At 33.3% G+C, this 22758-nt stretch overlaps 1 protein-coding gene across 1 annotated transcript in view; it reads right to left on the bottom strand.

The window, feature by feature from the left end:
- CSMD3 (CUB and Sushi multiple domains 3) overlaps positions 1–22758 on the bottom strand; it is a 597171-nt gene that overhangs the window by 244596 nt on the left and 329817 nt on the right. The window contains exons 14-17 of the mRNA XM_066565891.1: positions 15064–15246; positions 13546–13872; positions 6126–6320; positions 1716–1854 (exon numbers count right to left, since the gene is read on the bottom strand). Of these exons, the coding sequence (XP_066421988.1) occupies positions 1716–1854; positions 6126–6320; positions 13546–13872; positions 15064–15246 (844 nt within the window). The remainder of the gene's footprint in view (positions 1–1715; positions 1855–6125; positions 6321–13545; positions 13873–15063; positions 15247–22758) is intronic.

Below are 22758 nucleotides of genomic sequence, written 5' to 3'. Positions count from 1 at the left end.
CCAGACACATAACTATATATATCTAAGTGCATCTGTGTGAACATACATAGATGTATTTTTAAGTGTACTTCTGCCAGAAATACATAAAAATACATGTTTATCTGCAAGTGGGGCCTCTCTGGAGTGCTGCATCTGAGCAATATGCGTACCAGACCAGTTCTGACAAGTGACAAGAGTGTCAAAAATGAGCAGCAATGGGAAAAAAGTGTCATAAAGAGGATAGAAGTTTTCTTTGTGATCCAAAGAGACCACATCTTGTTCTTTTTTGATCTTTCTTACAAGAGTAATAGAGATTGTGCAATTTTATGACAAGGCATTAATGTATTACAAACAAAAACTGTATGCAAGAGAGTGTCAGATTTAGTAAAACTCAGGTGCAAAGAAAGAAAATGCAGCTGGCATTGTATTTTGCAAATATAAAGGCAAATGCTTTTTACTTTGAAATGACATTCCACATCAAATATGTAGTTTAAATGAATTGCTGAATTAAAAATCAACTATTTGAAATTATAATTTTCTTTTCAAAAACTTAAAATAAGTTTCAGCAGGAGGGAGTTATTCAATTTTTTATTGTAGTCTAATTGGCAAAAATTCGGTAAATCATAATTTTAAGTGATACACTTAAATTAAAGTGATTTTGGAAGACTAGCTTTCATGTTATAGTAAGGTTAGAAAATAAGTAAAGTGTACATAGTACATGTCCTTTGATTGTTTATATTGTCCCATGTAAATTTTATTATAGAGTAAGCTATAGTAATAAAAAAAAGGTTTCAAAAATCTTATCACAATGACGAATTGTACGAAGAGAATATGAATTTCATCCCTTGCTAAAAAAAAAAATCTTTGAATTATATTAAAATTAAGAAATGCCTTCTTTAAGTCAACTGTGAGCAGGCCTAGTCAAAAAATGCTGCATAAATATAAACTGAAAAGTACTTGTATGATATTTGTACACTATAATTTTGATCATCAATGGCATTTTTTTACTGGGTTGTCATCTAATTTTTTTTAATATTTACGATTAAAAATCATCTAAAATATAAGAAGAATAGCATTCTTTATTGCATTTTTTGTCTTATTTTCTGCTAAATAGTTCAAATTAAATGCCAACATCTTGCTACCATGAGAAATGTAAGATGCTTCAGCACATTTCAATCCTTTGAATAAGGAAGGGACCTTAATGACAGACATCAGTCTAGGAAAGGTGGAATGCTGCAGTAATTTGGGGACACTGGAACTCCATCCTTAGAGCACACAGTCCTTTCCCAATAGTTCAGCTGATATGATAATTAAATATTCAGAGTGGGGAAAATTATGACTGCATTTATTTAGTTTTCACAGCTGATTCAGATTTTCAGAGTTGACGATTACATATTTTGAAGGAAGAAAAAGAACTTAGCAATTAAAATTCATCGTAGCAATATAGTTAAAAGCAATTGAAACATGCTAATATTTAAAAACAGACATTTTTTACTGGGCTAGACAAGTTTAAGTATGGGTAAGAAGGTAGAAATTTCAAAAGCTTTTCAGCATATCACAGTGGAAATTACACTGAAGGTAATATCTGTGCTCTGAAGGAGTTTCCAAAAGTCCTACGTGATAATAAATTTACTTGTTTTTAGAGATAATGCAAATTAATGTTATGATAAAGCTAACAACTCCTGTTTCCTGATAAAAATTGGAAAACATGAAGTAAGAAAAACATTAGCCAAGACCTTTCGAATGTAATTTTGATAGAGTGTCCAGGTTCAGCTTCTATCACCCACTCACAATTCAAGGAATCTTTATAATACCCTGGCCAGCCTGGAGAGAGGATTACTCCACTTGGAGATGAAAAATGCCCACCACATGGAGCTAAAAATGAAACAAAGAGAAAGGTAAATAGTATGATTTATTAGGCGCAATTCATATTTACCAATTGCAATAAAGGACAATTAGAATGAACAAATATTGAAAACCCAGTTGCAGCAAGATGCAGTTGCGTCAAACTGACAGGCTCTGAGGTGTTCAGAATTAGATGTAGATAACTGAATTAAGACCTTAAAAAGATGAAATAAACTGCTCAATAATTCTGAAAAAGGTTTTTTCTCTACTGTGTTCTTATGTGCATAACACATTTTCTGCATTAAAGAACATCAAGAAAACACAGTCTCTACAAAATATCATTATTTTTGCTTTTAATTGTGAGCAGAGAGTCTTGAAAAACTTGCTGAAGTTTCAGCTGAGTTTAAAGCTAGAAATCAGTGAACTGTTATTTTAAATTTGACATCATGGAATCTACTGTCATACCACATATGTTTTGCTTGGCATGTTAGCAGTTCAAATTACTCATTCATGAAAAAGACATACTTATCATTCTTCTTACCACACTTACCATTAGTTGATATTTTTTAATTGGAAAATATATATCAATATTGCAATATATACTTCTGCAAGCAGTACTCATGTAGAGGGGAAAGATCACCAGCTTCAGCCTGCTCAATAGTTTGCCTTATCCATCCCAGGATACCACTGACCTTCTTTGCATCAAGGACACAGGTTTGAGCTGGTGTCCATGAGGACACCCAGGGCCTCTGCCATTCAGACTGAGTTCAGCCTGACAGCAGAAGCATGTTACTTTGCAGGAAGAGAAGGCTGCACCACAGAGTTTCATAACACCATGGTTCTTGTGGCCTTTATGCATACAAGGCTACTCAAAAAAAAAAAAAATCCAAAAAATTTTCAAAAATCGATGTCACAGTTAGTGTCACAGTTAATGATGCATATCACTGTATATCACAAAGAAGCTGGAAAGGTCTTACTGTACCGTTGACAAGCTAGTGTCTCTACTAAAAATAGTGTAAAATACACAACATTTTCTGACAAAAACATGGCTATTTATTCCATTTCTGTTTGTGGTTATTTCACCTAGCAGAGCCTGCAAAGCATTTTGGTTGCTCATTTTGACAAAGTAGAACAGTACATATCATTGTCTATATTATTCTGAACTTCTCCATTACAAAATAATAGATTAATTTTGCTCTCTTTGACACAACTTCAAGTTGAAGACCATGAATTATTACACATTTGTCTGATCTTCATTTTTCTCAGGAGAATACCAGGGCCCCATATTTAAATGACAAATTGCTGTAAACAGGTTTGTTTTGGTTTCTTTTCTTTTTTTTTAAGCACATAATGCTCCATCTTTCCATCCTGTGTAGGGAAAAGAAAGGGTTTCTAGAAGTTACATAGATAAGACTTCAGTTATGTTGCAAACAATTCTAAATATGCAGATGCATGCCTCTTTTTATACTCACTGATGGATTTAACGTGGGCATTTCTCACCTTTTATCTTAGAGTCGCTTTTTCATACTACCTTCAGTAAACAGTATCAGTCAAACAAGTTATTTAAACTCATATTTACCTCAAAAACCAGAAGGTTAACTCTAGAACATTCATAATCTCTATATTTTATTGTATATAAGCACTTTCAAATATTCATATTACATGTAGAGCCTACAAACTACAAAATATATTAAGTAGAATAGGGACCAGATGGCCTTATTCTGAGTCAGTACACTCCATAGTTACAATTTACAGTGTTACTAAACTTGTACAAAGTTCCATAATCTCACCAAATTTTCATGACACAAAGTGCATTTAGAATACAAAAAGCTCCAAACCCCTCTTACAAAAATATTCCCATGAATAGTGCATTAAAAGTAATGCACACTGTAAGATTGCCTAAATTTGGAATGATTTCTCAATTTTATTTAGTAGAGTTTTGCTGCTGGTTTTCCTTAAAGAAAACGTTTCTTATCTGTCCTCTGATTGTGGCTCTTGCAGATAAATATCAAATGGATTTTTTTTGTTTGACTTTCACCATTACATGCTGATTTCCTAAACCCAGGAGTACTTCCCTTCAGAATTGCCTAGCTACTGAGCTTATCTTAAAAAGCCTTGTTTTTTAGAAAATAAAACTCTCCAGTCATCGTGCCAAAGGATTGTTTCCCCAACCTTTTTTACACTGCTTCTAATCCCCTCTTCATTCTTACAGTATTGTTTGATGGTTGTCTGACAGATTCATACCCAGTGTTCATGTGTTCAAAATGAAACTCTAGAAATATAACACAACTAGAAATGGTCATCAAGCAGAATCTCTTTATCAAACACAGGTCTATGTCAAATAGTAAAGAACAATTTCAGTCTGATCTAAGAATTCTCACAAAGTCATTTGTATTTATTTCTTTGTATAGCAAGGTGCATGGGTCGAAACAGGAAATTTTCCTACATGAGCAGGAAAAAAGGCTTTAGGATAACAGGCTATTCACAGAAACACTAAACATCTTGTAGATTCATAGTTTTAGAAATGTTTTTTTGAAGAGCTTATCACTAATGCTACAGAATGGCAGGATATTAAGCCTTACAGGAGTTATGCAGGAAGACCAAGGTTAGAGCTTCAGCATGGGTACAACAGCACAATATTAGAACAGATTATGGGAAAATCCTCCACATAACCCTCACACAGGAAAGATGAAAGGCATGAGGACAGGAATCCCAAACTCAAACTCATCAGGGAGCAGCAAAAGCAGGACCTCTTCACCAAAAAAAGAAGCCAGGAACTAGGGATGCTCACTTGTGCACACACACAGACACACACACAGAGTTAGTGCCTTCACAAACATATCCAATTCCACCTGAGAAAGCTGACCAGGACTGGTTTTGTTACAGGAAAGGGGTTTGGTGACAACAAAGTGACTGTCTGAGCTGAAACAGAATCCTGGGCTGTGGGCAGGGCTGGGAGGAAGTCCCAGCAGAGGCTAGCCACGATTGCCCTGAAAAACTAGAATGTTGACCCTGTTAATCTGCAGCAGATTAATAAATAGCTCCCTCCTGTATACTGTAATTTCTGACCATTCTCAACTGTAAGGAAAACAAAACTGCACAGCAGTCACATTCCTAGTCAGTATGTGGAGCTTATGCCTTCAACTTGATATATATGACAATGAAATTATAAGGTATATGTAGAGTTTATAATAAACAGCTTATATCAAACATTTTTCTGTTTTACATACAAATGTGTACACAGTCAATAAAACTTCTGAACACCCTAACAGACCAAATTAAATTGTCAATTTAAAAATATTTTAATTTGCTTTCCAATTTTATTATAAATTTAAAATAATTTAACAATTATCAACAATATATCTAATAACAATATCTCTAATTCTACAGCTGATAAAAAATATCTAATTCAAATATACCTGTGTCTCAAACTTTAGGATTCCAAAATATTTTCCACTCAGTCTCAGACAACCTGCGAATCATATTATCATTGTGCATGGACTGACACTTAAAAATATTCCCAGTAATTTAAGATTTAAATGTAACATTGAAAATGCAACCTTATATTTTATTAGCAATTTTGAACAGATCCATGAACCTCATAATAAAGAAAAGGTATTATGGCCTATCATGTCTAGTGAAACTCACACATCTTATGTCTATGAAACAATAATCATTCATCACAGAAAGTAAACATGGCTGCAAAGCATATTATAAGCAGTTGCACTAATGTATTAAAATTGTTCAAATTTTATCAGGAAGGCAGTTACATAGTGAAAATAAGAACTAAACTGTTGTTTGAAGTAAAAGCTAACAAACCAGATATTATATTATCATTGATTTGGTTTTCTTTAATCATTACAAATAGCTGAATTAATTTTCCCCCTTTGGGTACAAAAATCCCAGAATATAGACAAGTAATGAGGCAAAGGTTATATTTTAGAGTCAATTAGTATAAACAAATCAAAGGAAATATATATAACAGTGTGATTTTAGTTTGCTATGTATGAAAGTACTTAATTTCTATAAAAAAGAGAAATCAATTGCTAAGAGAGTCTTCCCCAGCCTAGAATCATTGTAAATAGAAGAAACACAAGTACTGCAACTGAGAGCTAAAATATCTTAAACAGTTTTAAATACCATAGCCAGAAGATATCAACTTCTTCATTCCAATCTAATACTATATCAGCTATAACAGAAGCATTGTGCTATTCATTTGCAAAAATCTCAACTTCATTTGGTGGCAATTTGAAATGCATTACATCAAGTTCTCCTGATTTAGAAAGAAATATTATACATACCTCCACACTTAGGAATAGGTCCACTCCACATTACTTTTCCATCCACTAGCATACAAGTAATTGTTTCAGTTCCTTGTGTTTTAATAAATCCTTCTTCACATATAACTGAAATTGAGCTCCCCAGCTGAAAGTTATCACCAAAACGCCGAGCATTGATTGGCACTCCAGGATCTGGGCACTCATTATGTCCAAATGCTTTTTAAGAGGAAAAAAGAAAAGTGGTAGAGGACATAGAACTCTTGCAAGGAAGATGAGATTTTTAAGATTTTGTTTGCTAGTAAGAACAAACAATTTATATAAGAAACTGAAGGGAAAAATAAGAATCAAGAACTTGCTCAACAGCAGAAAATGCAAAACAACATAAATAATTGCTTAAAATATGAAGTTATACCAGTATGGATCTCAGCTTGGACAGCTTGTTGCTGGCAGATTTCAGTGATGGCTAAATTCTCCTTTTTCAACAACACTCATCCTATTTAATGTTAAAATGGGACAGAATGTTCCTTCAGAAGGGCAGGGCAAGCATTTATGTATGAATCAAAAACTTTATTCATCTTTTGTACATGTAATTCACCATCACACCATTTGAGCCATACTGACCTTCAAGGGCTTCATCCTACCATAGCTAATTTTGTTTCCTGTATTTCGAGGTGGTGAACAGTGAAAAAAAGGGTCATGTTGGCCAAAAAAAGAAAACTTGAAACTTTGAACATTTCAAGTTTAGGTCTGGATAAATTGAAAAAAATGAATCTCCCTGTATTAATGTAGATACTATGACAAAGACTGTTCATGTCTTTTACTGCAGAATATACCTTACTTTTGGAAAAGAAAGACCATGTTCCTCACAGAAATTAGCAAAGTCATATTTATAGCATTATCATTAAATTATATGTAGTAGTTACTGTATTTTGTTCTTTTATTGATGAAGAATACTGCACATGCATCTTATATTTTTTAAAATGTTGATTTTTTCAGTGAGAACAAATATCCACCTTCCCTATGTATGATGACTGCAAATTGTATCTTCCTAAACATGTTTATATGTGGAGACATCAGAAAATACTAAGTCCTTAAAAAGATGATTTTCACTTTTTCCCCTGCAGTTTTACTAGTGTGTCTGCTAGACAAAACATATACAAATCCCCTAATGATTTTTTTAAAGTAATATTTCAATAAGTTATTAGAAATATTTCTCAGATGTTCCATTACAGAGGTATTTTAAATCATAATAACAGACAAGCGAAAGCATTTATTTATTGACATTTTGACTTAGACAATGTCATATATACTGGGAATGAAAAGAGTGTTTTCATTGAATAATTGTCTACCATTTAAAGATTCCATTAAAAGTGATGCAATCTCATACTTTTTCAGAGGAGTTACAAAAACTTTTCTAATTCTTTGTTCACAGTCATCGCTTTTAGAGAAGGCATTGATTGTCTGCTTTTCTTACTACTTTCAGACAACCCAGAGATAGATTTTCAATATTGTTATCTATAAATGTAGATAAATGTTGACTGCAGGTTTAGCTTGCTTGTGTGTGACACCAGCTTATTAAGGCTGAAAAATCAATTCATTGCTCTATATTTCAGCTCAGGAAATGCTGCCACTGCTGCTCCTATGTGATCAATTTTACTGCATAGAATGACTTTGGGAGGCAAGATAGTGAAAGACAATCTGTCCCACCAACAGGAGTCACTCGTAGCTTAGCCTGCCTACAATTATATTATTCAATGTTCCAAATTCCATCTGCTGATACTTCTAAAAAGCTTCATGGTGGAGCTGTAATATGAAATATTAGCCTTAGGCTGAAAAGAAAAAGAACACATGGCTAAATGATTAATTAATATTTTACTTATTATCAAAAAGTCAAGAAACCATAGAAAAGTTCCTTATGAACTATTACACGTAAAGAGGAGATACAGTTTTCCTGGCATTTATCTTCATCAACTATCATGACTGCACAGGTATATAAGGCAATTTCTGGAAAAATGTCAGGAAATATAATCACAGATCAGGGCAATGGTGATATTCTGCTTTTAACCCAGAAGTATATTAAAATATGCATTTTGCATTAAAAAACAAACAAAAACCAACCAAAAAAAAAAAAAAAACAGAGGGAAGAAACTGCAGAGATCTCATGAGATAGGAAAGCAGGTATCTAGCTAATCACAGCTCATCTCATCTAAAGCCAGCTTTGAAAGGTCCTTCCAAATAGGACTAAAAATGTGTGGTCCACTGGCACAGTTAATTGTTTTGGTGGATTGCCCTACCAAGAGTTTTAGCTGGTAAGTATAGCAACAACTTTGAAGTAAAGATAGTACTTTCAGAAGAAAATATCAGAGAAAAAAACAAAAGTTAAGGGAATATAAAATAATAACAATATATTTCATACTAAAAACTATTGTGAAAGACTATTTAAAGCTATGTAAACAAGTAGCAGCTTATTCAGTACCATCACATGTAAACTCCTACTTCTTTCTAGTACACTACCCTCTGAAGAGTTCTAGCTTGAGAAGTACTGAGACTGAAAAAGTCTTAACAAGATTAACTGGCAGGAAAATTGTGTTGTGATGAACATATGCTAACACAGCAATAAATCATATTAAATCAGTTTTTGTATATAAGCACATCATCTGGCATTGTCCATGTTTTGGTCCACTGAGCTGAAATGACTGGAGTAATGAAGCTGATGTGAGAGGCCCGTAGTTTGACCTTTGTCAGGCTGCTATGTAATTCATAAGGTTTTTTGCTAGCACAATTAAACAGCTGTAATAAAAAAAAAGTAACAAAAACATCTACATAATAAAAAGCAGCACGTCATTCAAGCTTATTCAAAGATAATTGTCCAGCACTATACCCCAATCAATGAGGACAGCTCAAAGAAGCCACAGCAAGCATAAATCAAGCAATCTGGATGATGCTTTCCACCTCAAAATACTCACCCATCTCAGTCCAAAGGAAGGTTAGCACAAGTCTGCTTTGTGGAATTCCTGCCCATTGAGGACCTAGAAACTTTTCAGTTTCCTCTGCATTAACTCCATTGTCACGGGAAGTAAATATGCATTGTCTGTCACAAGGCTTCAGTTGTCACACTGCAGTTTAGGTGTGCATTTCATCTGTTCTAACCTAAGCTAGGAAATCTACACTGAAGCAAAGAGGCTATATAAATTTATTTCTTTTAATTTATGTGACTATATTCACTACTATGTCTAGCTCTGTTCTCTATAATTAAACAAAGATAAATATATATAAAGTGGGAAGCTTTCATAAAGGAGTCACAAGTACGATAAAAGGCTCATACTTTCCTTAAATTGAGTAGTACAATGCATATAGCTTACTACAGGCAGGATTAGGGGATGACTGACTTTATAAATATCTTCACAGGCACCAGAAATATCATTAACAGCTCTTGGGTTTGGGATATAAAGGGGAAACAAGGAATCAGATGTAAGTATTCATTTCCATAGCAACTTAAACAAATGCAGTTTTAGGTTGCTATGTCCCTGTGTTCTGCTGAACCTAGTGAAACATCCTTCTCTCTCCTTTTCCAAGCAGAATATAACAGCCTTTCAGTTCTTATACCTTTGCTTATTGGAACATTCTCTGTATCATCCATTTTCAAGTCACATATTTCTATGATATAGTCCCAAAATTGAACTAAGTAGGAAATCTTTGTTAGACTTAGTGTAATAACTCAAAGATGACACACTTGAAATCTAATATTTTTCTTAATTCAAACAAAAGTTAGATTTATGTTCAATTTTACTGGAAGGAGAGTAATTATCTGAGACAATATATGTTTCTGTAATAAAAATAAATATGGCATTGAAATATTTTCTGAGAAATACTATTAAATAATCAGATTATGTAATAGTAACTCAGCTTTATTCTTCTCCATTCTACACCTCAAAAACATCAATGAAGTTATTTACATTACTAGCCTACATTCTTATTAGAAAAGATTGATCAAGACATACTGTTTCCATGATACACTGTTTCTACTCTTGAAAGGGGGCAAAAAGAGATGGATAGCTTTGGAATATATCAACTGGAGTGTTAGCAGAAAACAGATATTTTTAATTAACTTTGGGTTTACAAATGCTAAGACAGAGCGAAATTCTATTCATGCCTTTTTTTATTATCTTTTTTGGCCTTTATTTAATATGGAAAGATTACTTCTGTAATTTATCAGATTGAAGCTGACTTTACTGAAGAAATAATAGACATTATTTGAAGATATTGCCACTTTTGTAAGTAGATTTTAGCTACAGAGTTTAACAAAAACATGCACAAACACACCCATGAAAAGAAATAAAAATATAAATGTGTTAAATTGTTCAAATGTGTAAAATGTTTTAAATTATTTTCAGAGTTAAGTAGTTTCATTATACAACAGCTAAAAGTTGATATTGGACTGTTGCTTCTTTTTAAAATTAAAATTGTATCATTTGATACTATTAGTGCATAATTTAAATGACATGATAAAACTAATACATACCCAAAGAAGTCTGCAAATTTTTAAAGAAGCAGAATTTATCTGATAAGTATATTTCTATATAGTTCAATATATGAACTAAATATAAGGAGCATTCCATACTAATCTTCTCCATCTTTCATTTTCACTATAAATTCTACATTAACTGACCTACATTTAGTTCTAGTTGTGCAAAATGGGATAACTTGAGAAAATCCACTTATACACAGTCCTAATTTTTATCCTAGAAGACTACCTTATATCCTCCAATAGCTGATTTTGGTTTTCTCATTTAGATTTAGGCTTGACAGCATTGAGCACACGACAATGAAACTTTAAAGTAAAGAGAACTGTTATAAGTGTTAAAAGGACATTAGACAAAAGAAAATAAAGAGCAAATGTTAAAACTTCTGTAAAGAAACATGGATGCAATATCTCATTTTCCTTATACCTGATTTCATATTTCAGTAGCTCTGAATAACCCCTGACTTTCCAATATTTAGTTACAGTACTGAGATATGTAGCTACCAGTCCAAGGTTAGTTTGGAATGATGACTGGTACCTACAAAAACCAGTAAGAAGATACTGGTTTTTATAGGTACCAAGAAGATACCACATATTCTTCATGCTTACATTCTACATTTGTGACAAATGATCTGATGATGAATCAAAGGGCTGAGAGCAGAAATATAAGACAATATAAGACAATATCAGAAAAATAATGTTTACAGAACAATCTACTGTCAGTTTATCTCTTTCCTATTCAGACAGAAATGTTTAATGTAGATCTTAATAAATCATTCTCTGAAAGACTGGCAACCTAAACCAAAACAAAAATAAAAAGAGAAAAAATAAACATGGAAAGGTGAAAGATGATGTAAGAAAAGTAAGCAGCCACATGGGAATTCAGTCCTTGAAATTTTATGAAAACAATATTAACTGTTAACATTCATTTGAGAAAAATGTGAAGTCTAGGTCTCTCACTTATCAACTTCTCTTAATCTCTCACTTCCTTTTTGATTTAAGGGTTTGTTTAGGTTTTTTAAGAGTAAAGAAACCTAAATAGCAAAGTTGGGGGTTTTTTTTCATACAGTCCATCAGGTAACACAGGAAGGGAGAGTCTCGGGTCGGCTGTTTGTCTTTGCTCTGAGATGCGTGGGATGGTTCTGAGGCAGCTCGCGCTCTGAAGAATGAGTCTGGATTCTTCACTTTTTGGTCTTCAGGTTGTTTATTATTTCTTATCTACAAAATTTTCTTTCTGCTCAGCTGAGGTCTGCACAGCAAGGCAGCCACAAGCACTCTGACTGCTCTTGAGGCGGTGTCGTCTTTATATACTACAAATTACGTATATCATATTTACTTTTAATTCTTAATACCTATCACCTGTGTTAGACAGTGCACTTCTACTTTAAACTAATCTCTAAGTGCTAACCTCACAGCAGAAAATGGAGAACAAGAAGAAGAAAGAAGAAGGATGAGACACGCTCTGATTCTTCTATCTTGTCCCCATAACCTCTATAGCAAAAACCTCTAAAATCTATATTTCTACCCTGTAAATACATCATTCTTGCACTATTCAAACTCGTGTGGCTCTAATGTCTTCATACACAGGTTGCAATTCGCTGGAAGGATTAAAGTCAAGCTACTAGGTGTTCTGGGCAACGTGCTAGGGTCTTTGAGCCTCCTGAGAGGGTTTTTGGCAACTCTGGACATCCAGAGGGATGTGCTGAGTTCTCACAGGAGAGATGTGCTCTCCTTCAAATCATGCTGTTGTATATTCTCTTAAATCTCAAGCAAACCTTATGGAATTAGATATACTCTCAGATGTTAGGGAGAAAGACAGGAATGGGTCTAATTACACATTACATCACATTTTGGAAATATCAAAATACTTATTGTATTTTGCTTATTTTTTTCTATCTGTTGACATTGAAAACTCTGCGACCCCTACCATCAGAAAGAAAGAAAAAGAAAGAAATCCAAATTTCCAGATGTGGGGGACTGATGAAGTGGGGAAGCTCTGGTTGAAGGGTACTGCTGAACCCCCTACTAGATGTTCTCTTATTCCTATCACACTCTACCCATAGCAGCAAGTCTAACACTTCAGGATACTGCTGGAGTGCCAAAATTTAATTTTGCATACACTCCCAAGAAAGTTTCACAGTGTATCTTGCAATTATTCATGCTATGGCCTTGCATCACCCTGTCTGCACTAACTGGGAATATATCCTGTCTGGATTTTAGTGTGGAATAAATACCAAATTACTTGGTACCAATGCAAGATAGGCAGCTCTTCATATGTGTTTCAGAAGAAATGTAACAGTTTTGGCAGCAAAAAGGTGAATAAATGCTAATGGTATTTAATACTGGAGAGGATATTTGATATCACTTTCAATTTTATTATGTGGTTAGTAAGTAAGGAAGGTAAAACAGCAAAAAAAAAAAAAAACAAACAAAAGATAAGTCTACTGCGTTTTGACTGATCAAAGAGCTCCTACGGCTGCTCACTGAACTGCCATGACTACGAGCTAGAAAAGATTGCAGCCATCAGCTCCAGGACATAACGTAAGTTCACAGCTGAACATATGAGTTTTCAAGAACAGTTTCGTTCAGGCAGTGATGGTAATTAATATTATGTGGCATTGCATTGTCAGCAAATTTATTAAAGTCCTATTATACAACTTGGAACTGGCCTGATTTGTCAGTCTGCCAAACACTCCTATCACAATGATCTCTAAAGCCATAAATGAGAGCAATACTTGTATTTTTAGCCCTAGCACAGTATTTGAGCAATAATCCAAACACATATATTAGGAATTTTTAGGTATATACGATTTACTTGAAGCTGCATTACCATAGCATCATTTTTAAATACTTAAGCCTATCTCCTAGACTGTATGTTGAAAACAAAACCACACACACAAAAAAAATAAGATTACTCACTGTTATAAGTGATGTTAAATCCACGTCCTGACATTGAATGGTCAGCTTGAAATTCCAGACGCAAAATATGACCATTACTGGTAAGATGGGAAGGAACTTCAGCACCAGTAAATGTTCCAATTATGGGGGAATCTACAGAATCGCCATCTTTAACTGCAAGAAAGTCAAACTGAGATTCCAAGTCAAAGTCATTAAAGGAGAGATGAATTCGACTCCCAGGGTCTGAAATTATTGTCCAGATACAGTTTAAATTATTCCCATATCCCTCTGGATAATCTGGTGAAAGAACTGTTCCCATTGGTGCAGTGAAATTGGAAAGACAAGGAACTGCCAAAAAAAGGAGAGATAAATTAGGTAATGGACTAAAACACTTCAATAAGGACTTTTTTAGTGCTAAGTTTTTGCAAGAAATCTTAAAACTCACTGAGTACCTCAACTGAATAATCCATTATTTGTGGTAATATGTGAATCTGGAAAGAAGGTTGTTTTTCCAATATTCATATTTCCTTCTTCTCAATAAAACTACCTCTCAAGCAGAGCTCACAAAAAATACGGGACATATTTGTTGCATTGGAAATCCATGGCAGTCCTTACAATTTACCCCTGATAATAATCACTTGGCACCACTTATTTTCTCTTGTAGGGAACTGCTTAGATGAGCAGACCTCCCAATGAGCACATTAAAGGGGCAGAAAGTCAATAGTGCCCTTATCATTTGTTGTTCACACAGAGGCACAAGAAATTAAGAAGCCTCAAAGAGATGAGATGTTTTGTTGTTATCAGGATAACATATTATATTCAATAAATTCAGCTGAGCCATATTAAATTGAGTTGCAGAGATGAAAGCAACTGATTGCACTCTGAATATATTTGATCCATACTATTTAGTGGAAAAGTTAAGGTAGGTGCTGCCACAAATAAGTATCACAACCTTGTATATACCTGTGCTATATAATACAACTTATGCTATGTAGTGCAAATGTTTTACTTATGCTATATAATGCAAATGTTTTACTTATGCTATAGAATACTGCTGGAAGAGAGCTATAAATATTTATGATCATTTAAGTGCTAATAGGTGTTTATATAAAATACATGGGGGAAATGTAAATAATTTAAACTCTTGATTTCAATTCTGCGACCTCTAATCTGAGGAAATATATTAAAATTTAAGACTGGCTATCAAAATTGTATCATACATAATTTACATCATCAAATCAACAGAATCCTTCAAAAAAAAAAGCCAATAATAAACCTCTATATCAAAGCACATAAAGAGAATTGCTTTAAGACTTGGTATTAGAAAAAAAAATGTTTTAGCAGTTTTAGAACCTGTCCCTTGGGCATGTACATTAGGCAAACCTGCTAAGAAAAAGTAAATTCATCCTGTCAGGAGAGTTAATAGCATTTTACTAACTCTGAAATCAATCACACAAATAATTACCCATAATTATTATCCATAAGTAAAGCTTATCACAATGCCTTAAAAATAATAAGAAGAAAATATGTGGTACATACAAATACAGATTGGTATGTTTGCAGACCACTGGTTGTTTTCTTGGCAAATGATAGATTTCTCTCCAATTAATTCAAATCCAAACTGACACTCAAACCTTAAAACATCACGATTAGAAAATCCGTCCCCTTCTCTAATACCATACAATGGTGTTCCAGGATCCCCACAGCTTTCTTTTTCAATTTCTGTTGAAATAAATAAGGAATTTATTCATAGAAGAATAAAACAAACTTGCTGCATGTATATGCTGACATGTATAAAATTCTAAGCAAATTAGAATTATCTACATAAGAACAGCTGTCAAAATGCACCACTGAATCTGATTCTATACCCCAGCATCCTAGGGAGGAAATTCTCACTTAGGGAGTGAGTGGTTGTGTTGGGCTTAGTTGTTGGCTACAGCTCAAGGGCTTAGAAAGATCAAAACTCTTTGTGTTTATAAAATACTTGAAAATTAAAGGATATGAGGAAAAGTATTTCTGCCCTATTTTATTTCATAAAATTTTAAACCATAATATCATTAAGAAAAATACTGGTAGTAGAACATGAACATTTAAAATTAGAGAGAGACACTAGTTCCCCAATGTGTGAACACTGTCCATGTTGCAATACAGTTCAAACTGAGGTACCAATGACATGGCATATAAGGGAGTGGTGGCACCAAAAGAATTGCCCACAGCAAAAAAGGAGGCTAGACATAAATAAATATACAAATTTATATACACATACATTATGAAAACATATGCAAAAAATAATTTCTCTATAGTCAAATAACATTTTACCTCAGTAGTCTTAACAGCAAGGAATCTGAATGATTACTAATTCAAAAAATATTAGAGCTATGATAGTCTCTCAAGCTGCATCCTGTTTTGAACTTTCAGTGGTTACAAGCATGGAAGAATCTTCTAAAAATTTACATGTATGACAGCAACAAACACCCCTGTACCAGAGTTTGAGGTTTTCTCTTTAAAGGTCTTGAAGCCTTTTCTCTTTTTCTCACATTTCCATATATGATAGTTTTAGTACAAGGTAAAAACAGAATAGCAAGTGTTTTGATTTTAACTCAAACAAATTTTCTAGGGTAATATTTTCAGCAGCATGCACTTGATTTTTCAAAGCTTTCAGATATTAAGATTCTAAATGCAATTAAAATGTGACACAAAGCAAATAAAGACCATTCAATTTTCACAAGAAACTGAAAAAGAGTTGAAGATTATCTAAAAATATATTCCACAGAGTTTTGAAAGTCTTTATTAGTCTTTTTGGATAAATAAAACTCAAAAACAACAAAAGAAAACCATCTAATAAAAAGCACAAAAAACCAGGAACACTTCTTTTTGGTTTATTTGTATTTTTTTTCCAAGCAGTTTTAGAAATGGTTGATATAATTTACTATTATAAAAGCAAAAAAAAAACCCAGGTTCAATTTATTCTGAGATTACAAACCTAGAAAAAAAAAAGAAAAAAAAAGTTACAGCTTTCCTGAAGAAGCAACAAAAGCTATCCCAAAGAACACACAAACTCACTCTCCTATCATCAACTTTCATGGGACCGTTAATGTCAGATCTACAGAACTGCTCAGTTTTTAACTGCCAAAGAAATATAAAGTTTTCCTAGACTGTCCTGGTAGATAATACTATCCTAAGTGTCTAAGTCATTTCATATTTCATTTGGGAAAACAAAGATATTCTATACACAAATGAATTCTATAAACTAGTTCTCTAGCAAGTGACTACACCATGTAACTTACTGTAGTTTTCTCAAACAATGTATAGTAAATGTAGACAGTAAATGTATTTATATCTACTGCAATTTACTCTCTTTTGGGTCTTCTATTCTGATGTAGCTGGGCAAGAGATTCCATGCTTTTTTCTAAAATTTGTAAGGATACAAAGCTGACCAAAACTATCCCTTTTAGGATTTAAAGGAACTGTTCTGCATTCAAAAAATTATTAGGCAGAGTAAAATCACTTACAGGAACTAGTTGGAAAAAAATTATATGTGATTGCTGTATTTGAGAGATGACATCCTGTATTTGAGAGATTACATCCATAGCCTTATGCTGAATTTCCTTTCATAAACAAAATCAAGTTGAACAAATCGTTGTATGAATAATGGTTTAAATTAATTAAACCATCCCTGAACCCCATTTGTATTAATTTAAATTTATAGCAAATATTTCCTTCATTACTATTGAAACTTTCCTGGATGGATTGCTTGCAACACTTTTATACACTTTCTAAATTTTGTATTAGCATCAGTTCATCTCTGAATTTAAAACAGACCATTTCTGTCATTACTTAATTTTCCACAGGAGCAGAAATAATTTGGTTTGATTTTCTGTTTTGTTTGGGGTTTTGCTGCTGTTTAGTTGTTTGGGTTTTTTTTTTTTTGTTTGTTTTTTTGGGTTTTTTTTAATTAAAGTGCAAATACTTAGCTTTTTTTAGAAAATGTCAAAAACCTCTCTTTGGAACAGAGAGGAAAAAGCCAAGCAGATTCTTGGGCTTTTGTCAGATAATCACATTTTAAATAGCATGATTTTAGGAAAGTGTATTGATATTTATTTTAATTCACTAAGGAGTAAATTAAAATCACATTTTTTACTGCTAGTTCTACCACTTATGTTTCAGCTTCCCTGCACTACATATTTTGTTTCAAAACTTCCTAAGCAGTTAGGTTCTGAGCCTGAAAGAGCCTCTCTTCTTGAAAAACTCACACTAGTCCCACATTGTAAATAATTCATTCATGATAAACAGAAATAATTTACTGTTGTTTTACGATTAGCAATAAAACAGTAAATTTTCAGACAGCTTAATTATTAATGCCATAATTAAAACATAAAAAACCCCACAACTAAAAAATTGGAAATGTCAGTGTGAGGCACCAAATAGTAAAGAGAAGGAGAAGGTATATGGGCTACTCTTCAGGAATATAACTTGAATGCCTATCAATAAAACTGCATGTAAGAGTCCATTGCTTAGTGTATTTGTTGGACTAAAATATTAGTAATTTTTATGCTCTCTTTCATGTAATGCAGCTGTAAAAAAAAAGGTCCCGTTCACAACAGAAATTGGTATAGAGTATATTTTATTTTAGAAACACTATTTCTGTAGTATATTAGTCTAAGTAATTGGAATAAGTTTATTATATATATCAGCTACCTTGAAAAGTCAAAAGTAAATTTGTTGGTTAAGCACATTTTTGTATTTTATTTTAAATTTTGGTTACTTTGTAGTGTTACATATTGGTTTTTGATTTTTTATGGTTCACTCTGCTTTTTGAGATTTGCACTTCATGTTAGCTACAATGAGATGGCTAGGATGGATATTTGCTTTCCTGTGATCATTACCACTGTGATACAAAAGATAAGTATTGCTATTTGTGCCTAAGGAAAAAACATCATCTTATGATAATATTATTTCTGATAAATAATTCTTATTTCCTTTGTAGCCTTATAAAAAGGGGAAATAACCTCTACCCATAAATAAAATTTGTTAAATATGTTAACAATGAATCAGGCATATTTTGTGTTTTAAGTTTTTTGAGATAGAAAACAAATCCATTTTTGTTTTCAGAAATGATTTCACAAAGGACAATAACAGTAAAAGGAGGGATGATTTCTGGTGATTTTAGAAAGCCATCTTTTTTAAAAAGATAAACTCCTGCCGAAACTATTTAGGATACTAAGTTTGAAAAAAAGCAATTATCCTAAAAAAATCTATACAGTTAGCAGTTTCACGGAACTGAATTAATTTAATAATTGCCAAAGAATTCTAACAAGAAATATCTAGAAAATATATCAGGTTAAGGGAAGACTAAAAGAATAATATAAAGAAAATTAAGATAACCATCTCCTTTCATTTTAAATTATCCTTACACTACTTTTGTTTATCTCACTGAAAGATTTTGCATGTTTCTAACCAGTGATGTACTGAAGGGAGAGCCCCAGGTTACAATAGCCCCTAGTGTAGCAAGATAGGAATGTTTTTGGTTTTTTTTTCTTTTACCCTTCTCTTTGTGTGAAGGACAAGCCCATTTTGGAGGTGACTAAAGGGGGCCTTGGGGAAAAGAAATGGTCACATACTACACAAATGCATTTTGACAGAAATGCACTGGAGTTAGGGTTTGAAGAGGTAACTTGTCTATCTTTCCATTCCTGTAACTCAAGAGTGAATAAAAGATAAGAATGTGATTCCTATAAGGAAAAAAATTTTGAAAGAAAAGAGATCACTGGTGCACTCTGGAAAAGTGCAATACTGAAGACTTGTTATTACTTCAGCAGAGATTCAAAATCTGTAGTCCTTCAGGGAAACACCAAGCAAGATCAAACATTCTTTACTTTAACAACATCTCAGAATAATGCTCATTATTTGTTTTACTGACTGCATCAAAGGAAATATGACATGCAACTAGATTTGCTTAGTCATTAGTAAAAGAGCATTTGAATTCATTATATAGTATATTTTGAAAGAATACTGGATGAACTAAACACTAATATGTGAAAAGAAAGTTCAAGTATGTAATTCAAAAATATAAAACTTGCTGTTTGATATTTGAATTCTTCATGCAAAAGTTACAGGCATTCACCACCATATATTGACACACTGACATTTTTCAAGATAATGCATTAAAAATTTAGGTAATCCCACTTTGAAATACCATGGTATGTACAATTTATATACACTTTACTGAATACATATATCTAACTTGTGAAATTGTTGTGCTTATGTTCCCAATACAGGATTTTCTTATTCAAAAATTTAGAAAAATATAACATCATATATTTCACAGAATCACTGAATAGGTAAGGCTGGAAGGGAGCACAGAGAGTCATCCAGTCCAATCTCCCTGCTCAAGCAAGGCCATCCCAGACACATTGCCCAGGATTGGGTCCAGACAGTTCTTGAATATCTCAAATAAGGGAGGCAATTTGTATAATTTTGCTTGCAAAGGCCAAGGAATCAGTGTTAGAATAATCATCTTTTGGTTTGCAAGCCAAGGTTTTGATAGTGGAAGAACTGTGCCCCTGAAAGGGACCCATGGCGGATCACATTGAAAAGAACTGCGGCCTGTGGGAAGAGCCCACACTGGAAAAGCTTGTGGAATTCTGCCCCCCATTGGAAGGACCTCATGCTGGAGCAGGTGTGAGGAGTCCTTCCCCATGAGGAGGAAGCAACAGCAGAGACGCTGTGTGATGAACTGAGCAGTCCCCATTCCCTGTCCTCCTGTGCCACTGAGAGGGAGAAGGGAGAGAATTCTGGAATAAAGTTAAGGCCAAGAAGAAGGGAAAAGTTGTGGGGGGGGGGCAGGGGGAAAGTGTTTAAACATTTCATTCTTTATTTCTCATTATCCTACTCTGATTTTGATTGGCAGCAAATGAAATTAATTTCCCCAAGTCAAGACTGTTTTGCATCCCATGGTGACTGGTAATTCTGGCCTTATCTTAACCCATAAACCTTTTGTTATGTTTAATCTCCCCTGTCCTGCTGGGGAGTGGAGTGATAGAGCCACTTGGGTGGGCACCTGGCATTCAACTGGAATCAATCCAACATATAATCTATCTTATCCTGAAAAATCAAACTTAAATATTAAGGAGAAAAGGCACAGAAAAAGCAGAAATCGGGAAAATAAAAATTAATAACTTATGAATGAAGAACATATACATTTCTCAGTATAAACCAGGATAATAAATAATGTAAATTACACCATGTGTCTTCATAGTATGCATACTCAAAAAACATAATCTTAAAGACATGTAGCAGACAAACAGTTTTGGACAAATTTCAGCAGTCTTAGATGATTCTTACCAATTTACATGGTAATAGATTGGAGATTGGTTACATTTATTTGTAATAGGGTTTAGGTATCTGTAAACAAACAGAAATTTGAATCATTTAACAGTCCTTCTCCTAAATATTATAATATTTGTATGTATCTTCAAATAAAAGAGATAGCTTTGTATATTACCTATTACTATTAAGTGTGAGTACTTTTATAAATAAATGATGGAAGTTCATTTGTGAAAGAATAAAATGTCTATTTCCATGTGATTTTCAGTTGTATTTTAAAGGTTATCAATACCCTTCTTTCCTTCTAATGATCAGATTTTTATCTACAGATTCCAGTCCTGGGAAATCCAGACATATAAAAAATCTGTTTCACCTTAACCACTATTTTTACCCAGAACAACTAGTGTGATTTTCTCACCCTCAATTCTGACCAGAATAGGTTTTATATTTATTTTATATTTATTTTCTTTTTTCCTTCCTTTTTTGCCTAAAAGATAGGAAATAAGAATCTTGTGTAATATGCAGTGGGGCTATTTTTTTAGCAATTGGCAAGTGTAAAGATAGGGAATGAATCTTGCAGTTTTTAAATACAAACAGAATGGAATGATGCCTGTAGCCAAACTATGAGAAAACTCCATCTGTGCCTGACTGCTCCAGGTGAGACACCCATTACAGTGTTCCAGCACCTTCTCTGTGGTCCTGGGTCCCTCTACAGAAGAAACAGGTATGCAAAGGGAGGAAAGGAGATGATGAGGAGGATTTAAGCCCACAGTCTTTTCCCTATATGAATTCATGAGATGTTTTGTCCATAATGTGCTATACAGAACAGCCATTCTAGGGTATAGGGTCAGTTCTATTCTGCTCAAATTCTATGGGGAGAAAAGAAATCTATAAAAAAGGAGTTATTCTTTCCTTACTATGTAGGTGGGGATAACTTTCTATGCCCTTGTTGAATTGTGCCAGTTGTCAGGGTACTTCTCATTTCCTGATCATATAAATTGATGAGCCAGAATGTGATCATTTCACAAAGAAAAAAATTGAGATAATAAATTAAAGGAGGATAATTTTTCTAATGAAACTCATAGGAAAGTCAGATGAAGATCCTGAGAATGAAGTAAGAAAACAATGGCAGACACCATTAAAAGTAACATTTTAAGTATATCACAATCACTCAACATTTCTAGTAAAAAGAAAACAAGTAGTAGTAGTAGTATTTCTAGTAAAAGGAAAACAGCCATTCTTCATGACAATAGACTTTTCAGAGGGACAGCAGATATATCAACATGATTTTTATTCCATAATTTATCTGAAGTTTTCTACTACTACCATAATATATTTCATGACTACGTTCTGTTATATATTTTAGGTACTTATAGATTTCATGGACATACATATTCCTTCTCTTCTTATTCAGGATTGTGTTCCATATCTAAAGTTGAGTTATTTACTAGTCAGCCAGAAATAAGCTGGCCTGGCTTTAAATAATAATCATATCTCCAATAAAATATGTTACTCGCTTAATTTAGATTTAGAAAACGAACTGTTATGTAGAACTCTATCCACACAAACAATTTAATCACACCATGAGACTTCTCATTCATATAAAAAATGAACAAAAACCGCAGTATTTCCTAAATTTTTGTTGAAATACTTCTGAGACATAATCTTTAAGGAATTTAGGGATTTTAGAGGAGCTGAGGTTTTAGTTAGAGATAAGCTTTATTGGAGTTAAAATAAATGGGTAGGCCTTGATGAAGTTAAGAGTTAGTGGTTAACTAATAATTGATTGCTTGTCAACATAATGTTTGGTTAGCTGGGTTTATAATGAAGAATATAGAAACTGACAAATAGCTTTTAGGAACATAAGACAATTGTAGGCCTCCTCTGTTCTGAAACAGGGAATGGGAG

This window comes from Molothrus aeneus, chromosome 1, assembly GCF_037042795.1.
Source record: "Molothrus aeneus isolate 106 chromosome 1, BPBGC_Maene_1.0, whole genome shotgun sequence".
Taxonomy (NCBI): Eukaryota; Metazoa; Chordata; class Aves; order Passeriformes; family Icteridae; genus Molothrus; species Molothrus aeneus.
This window is presented reverse-complemented; position numbering and strand designations above follow the sequence as displayed.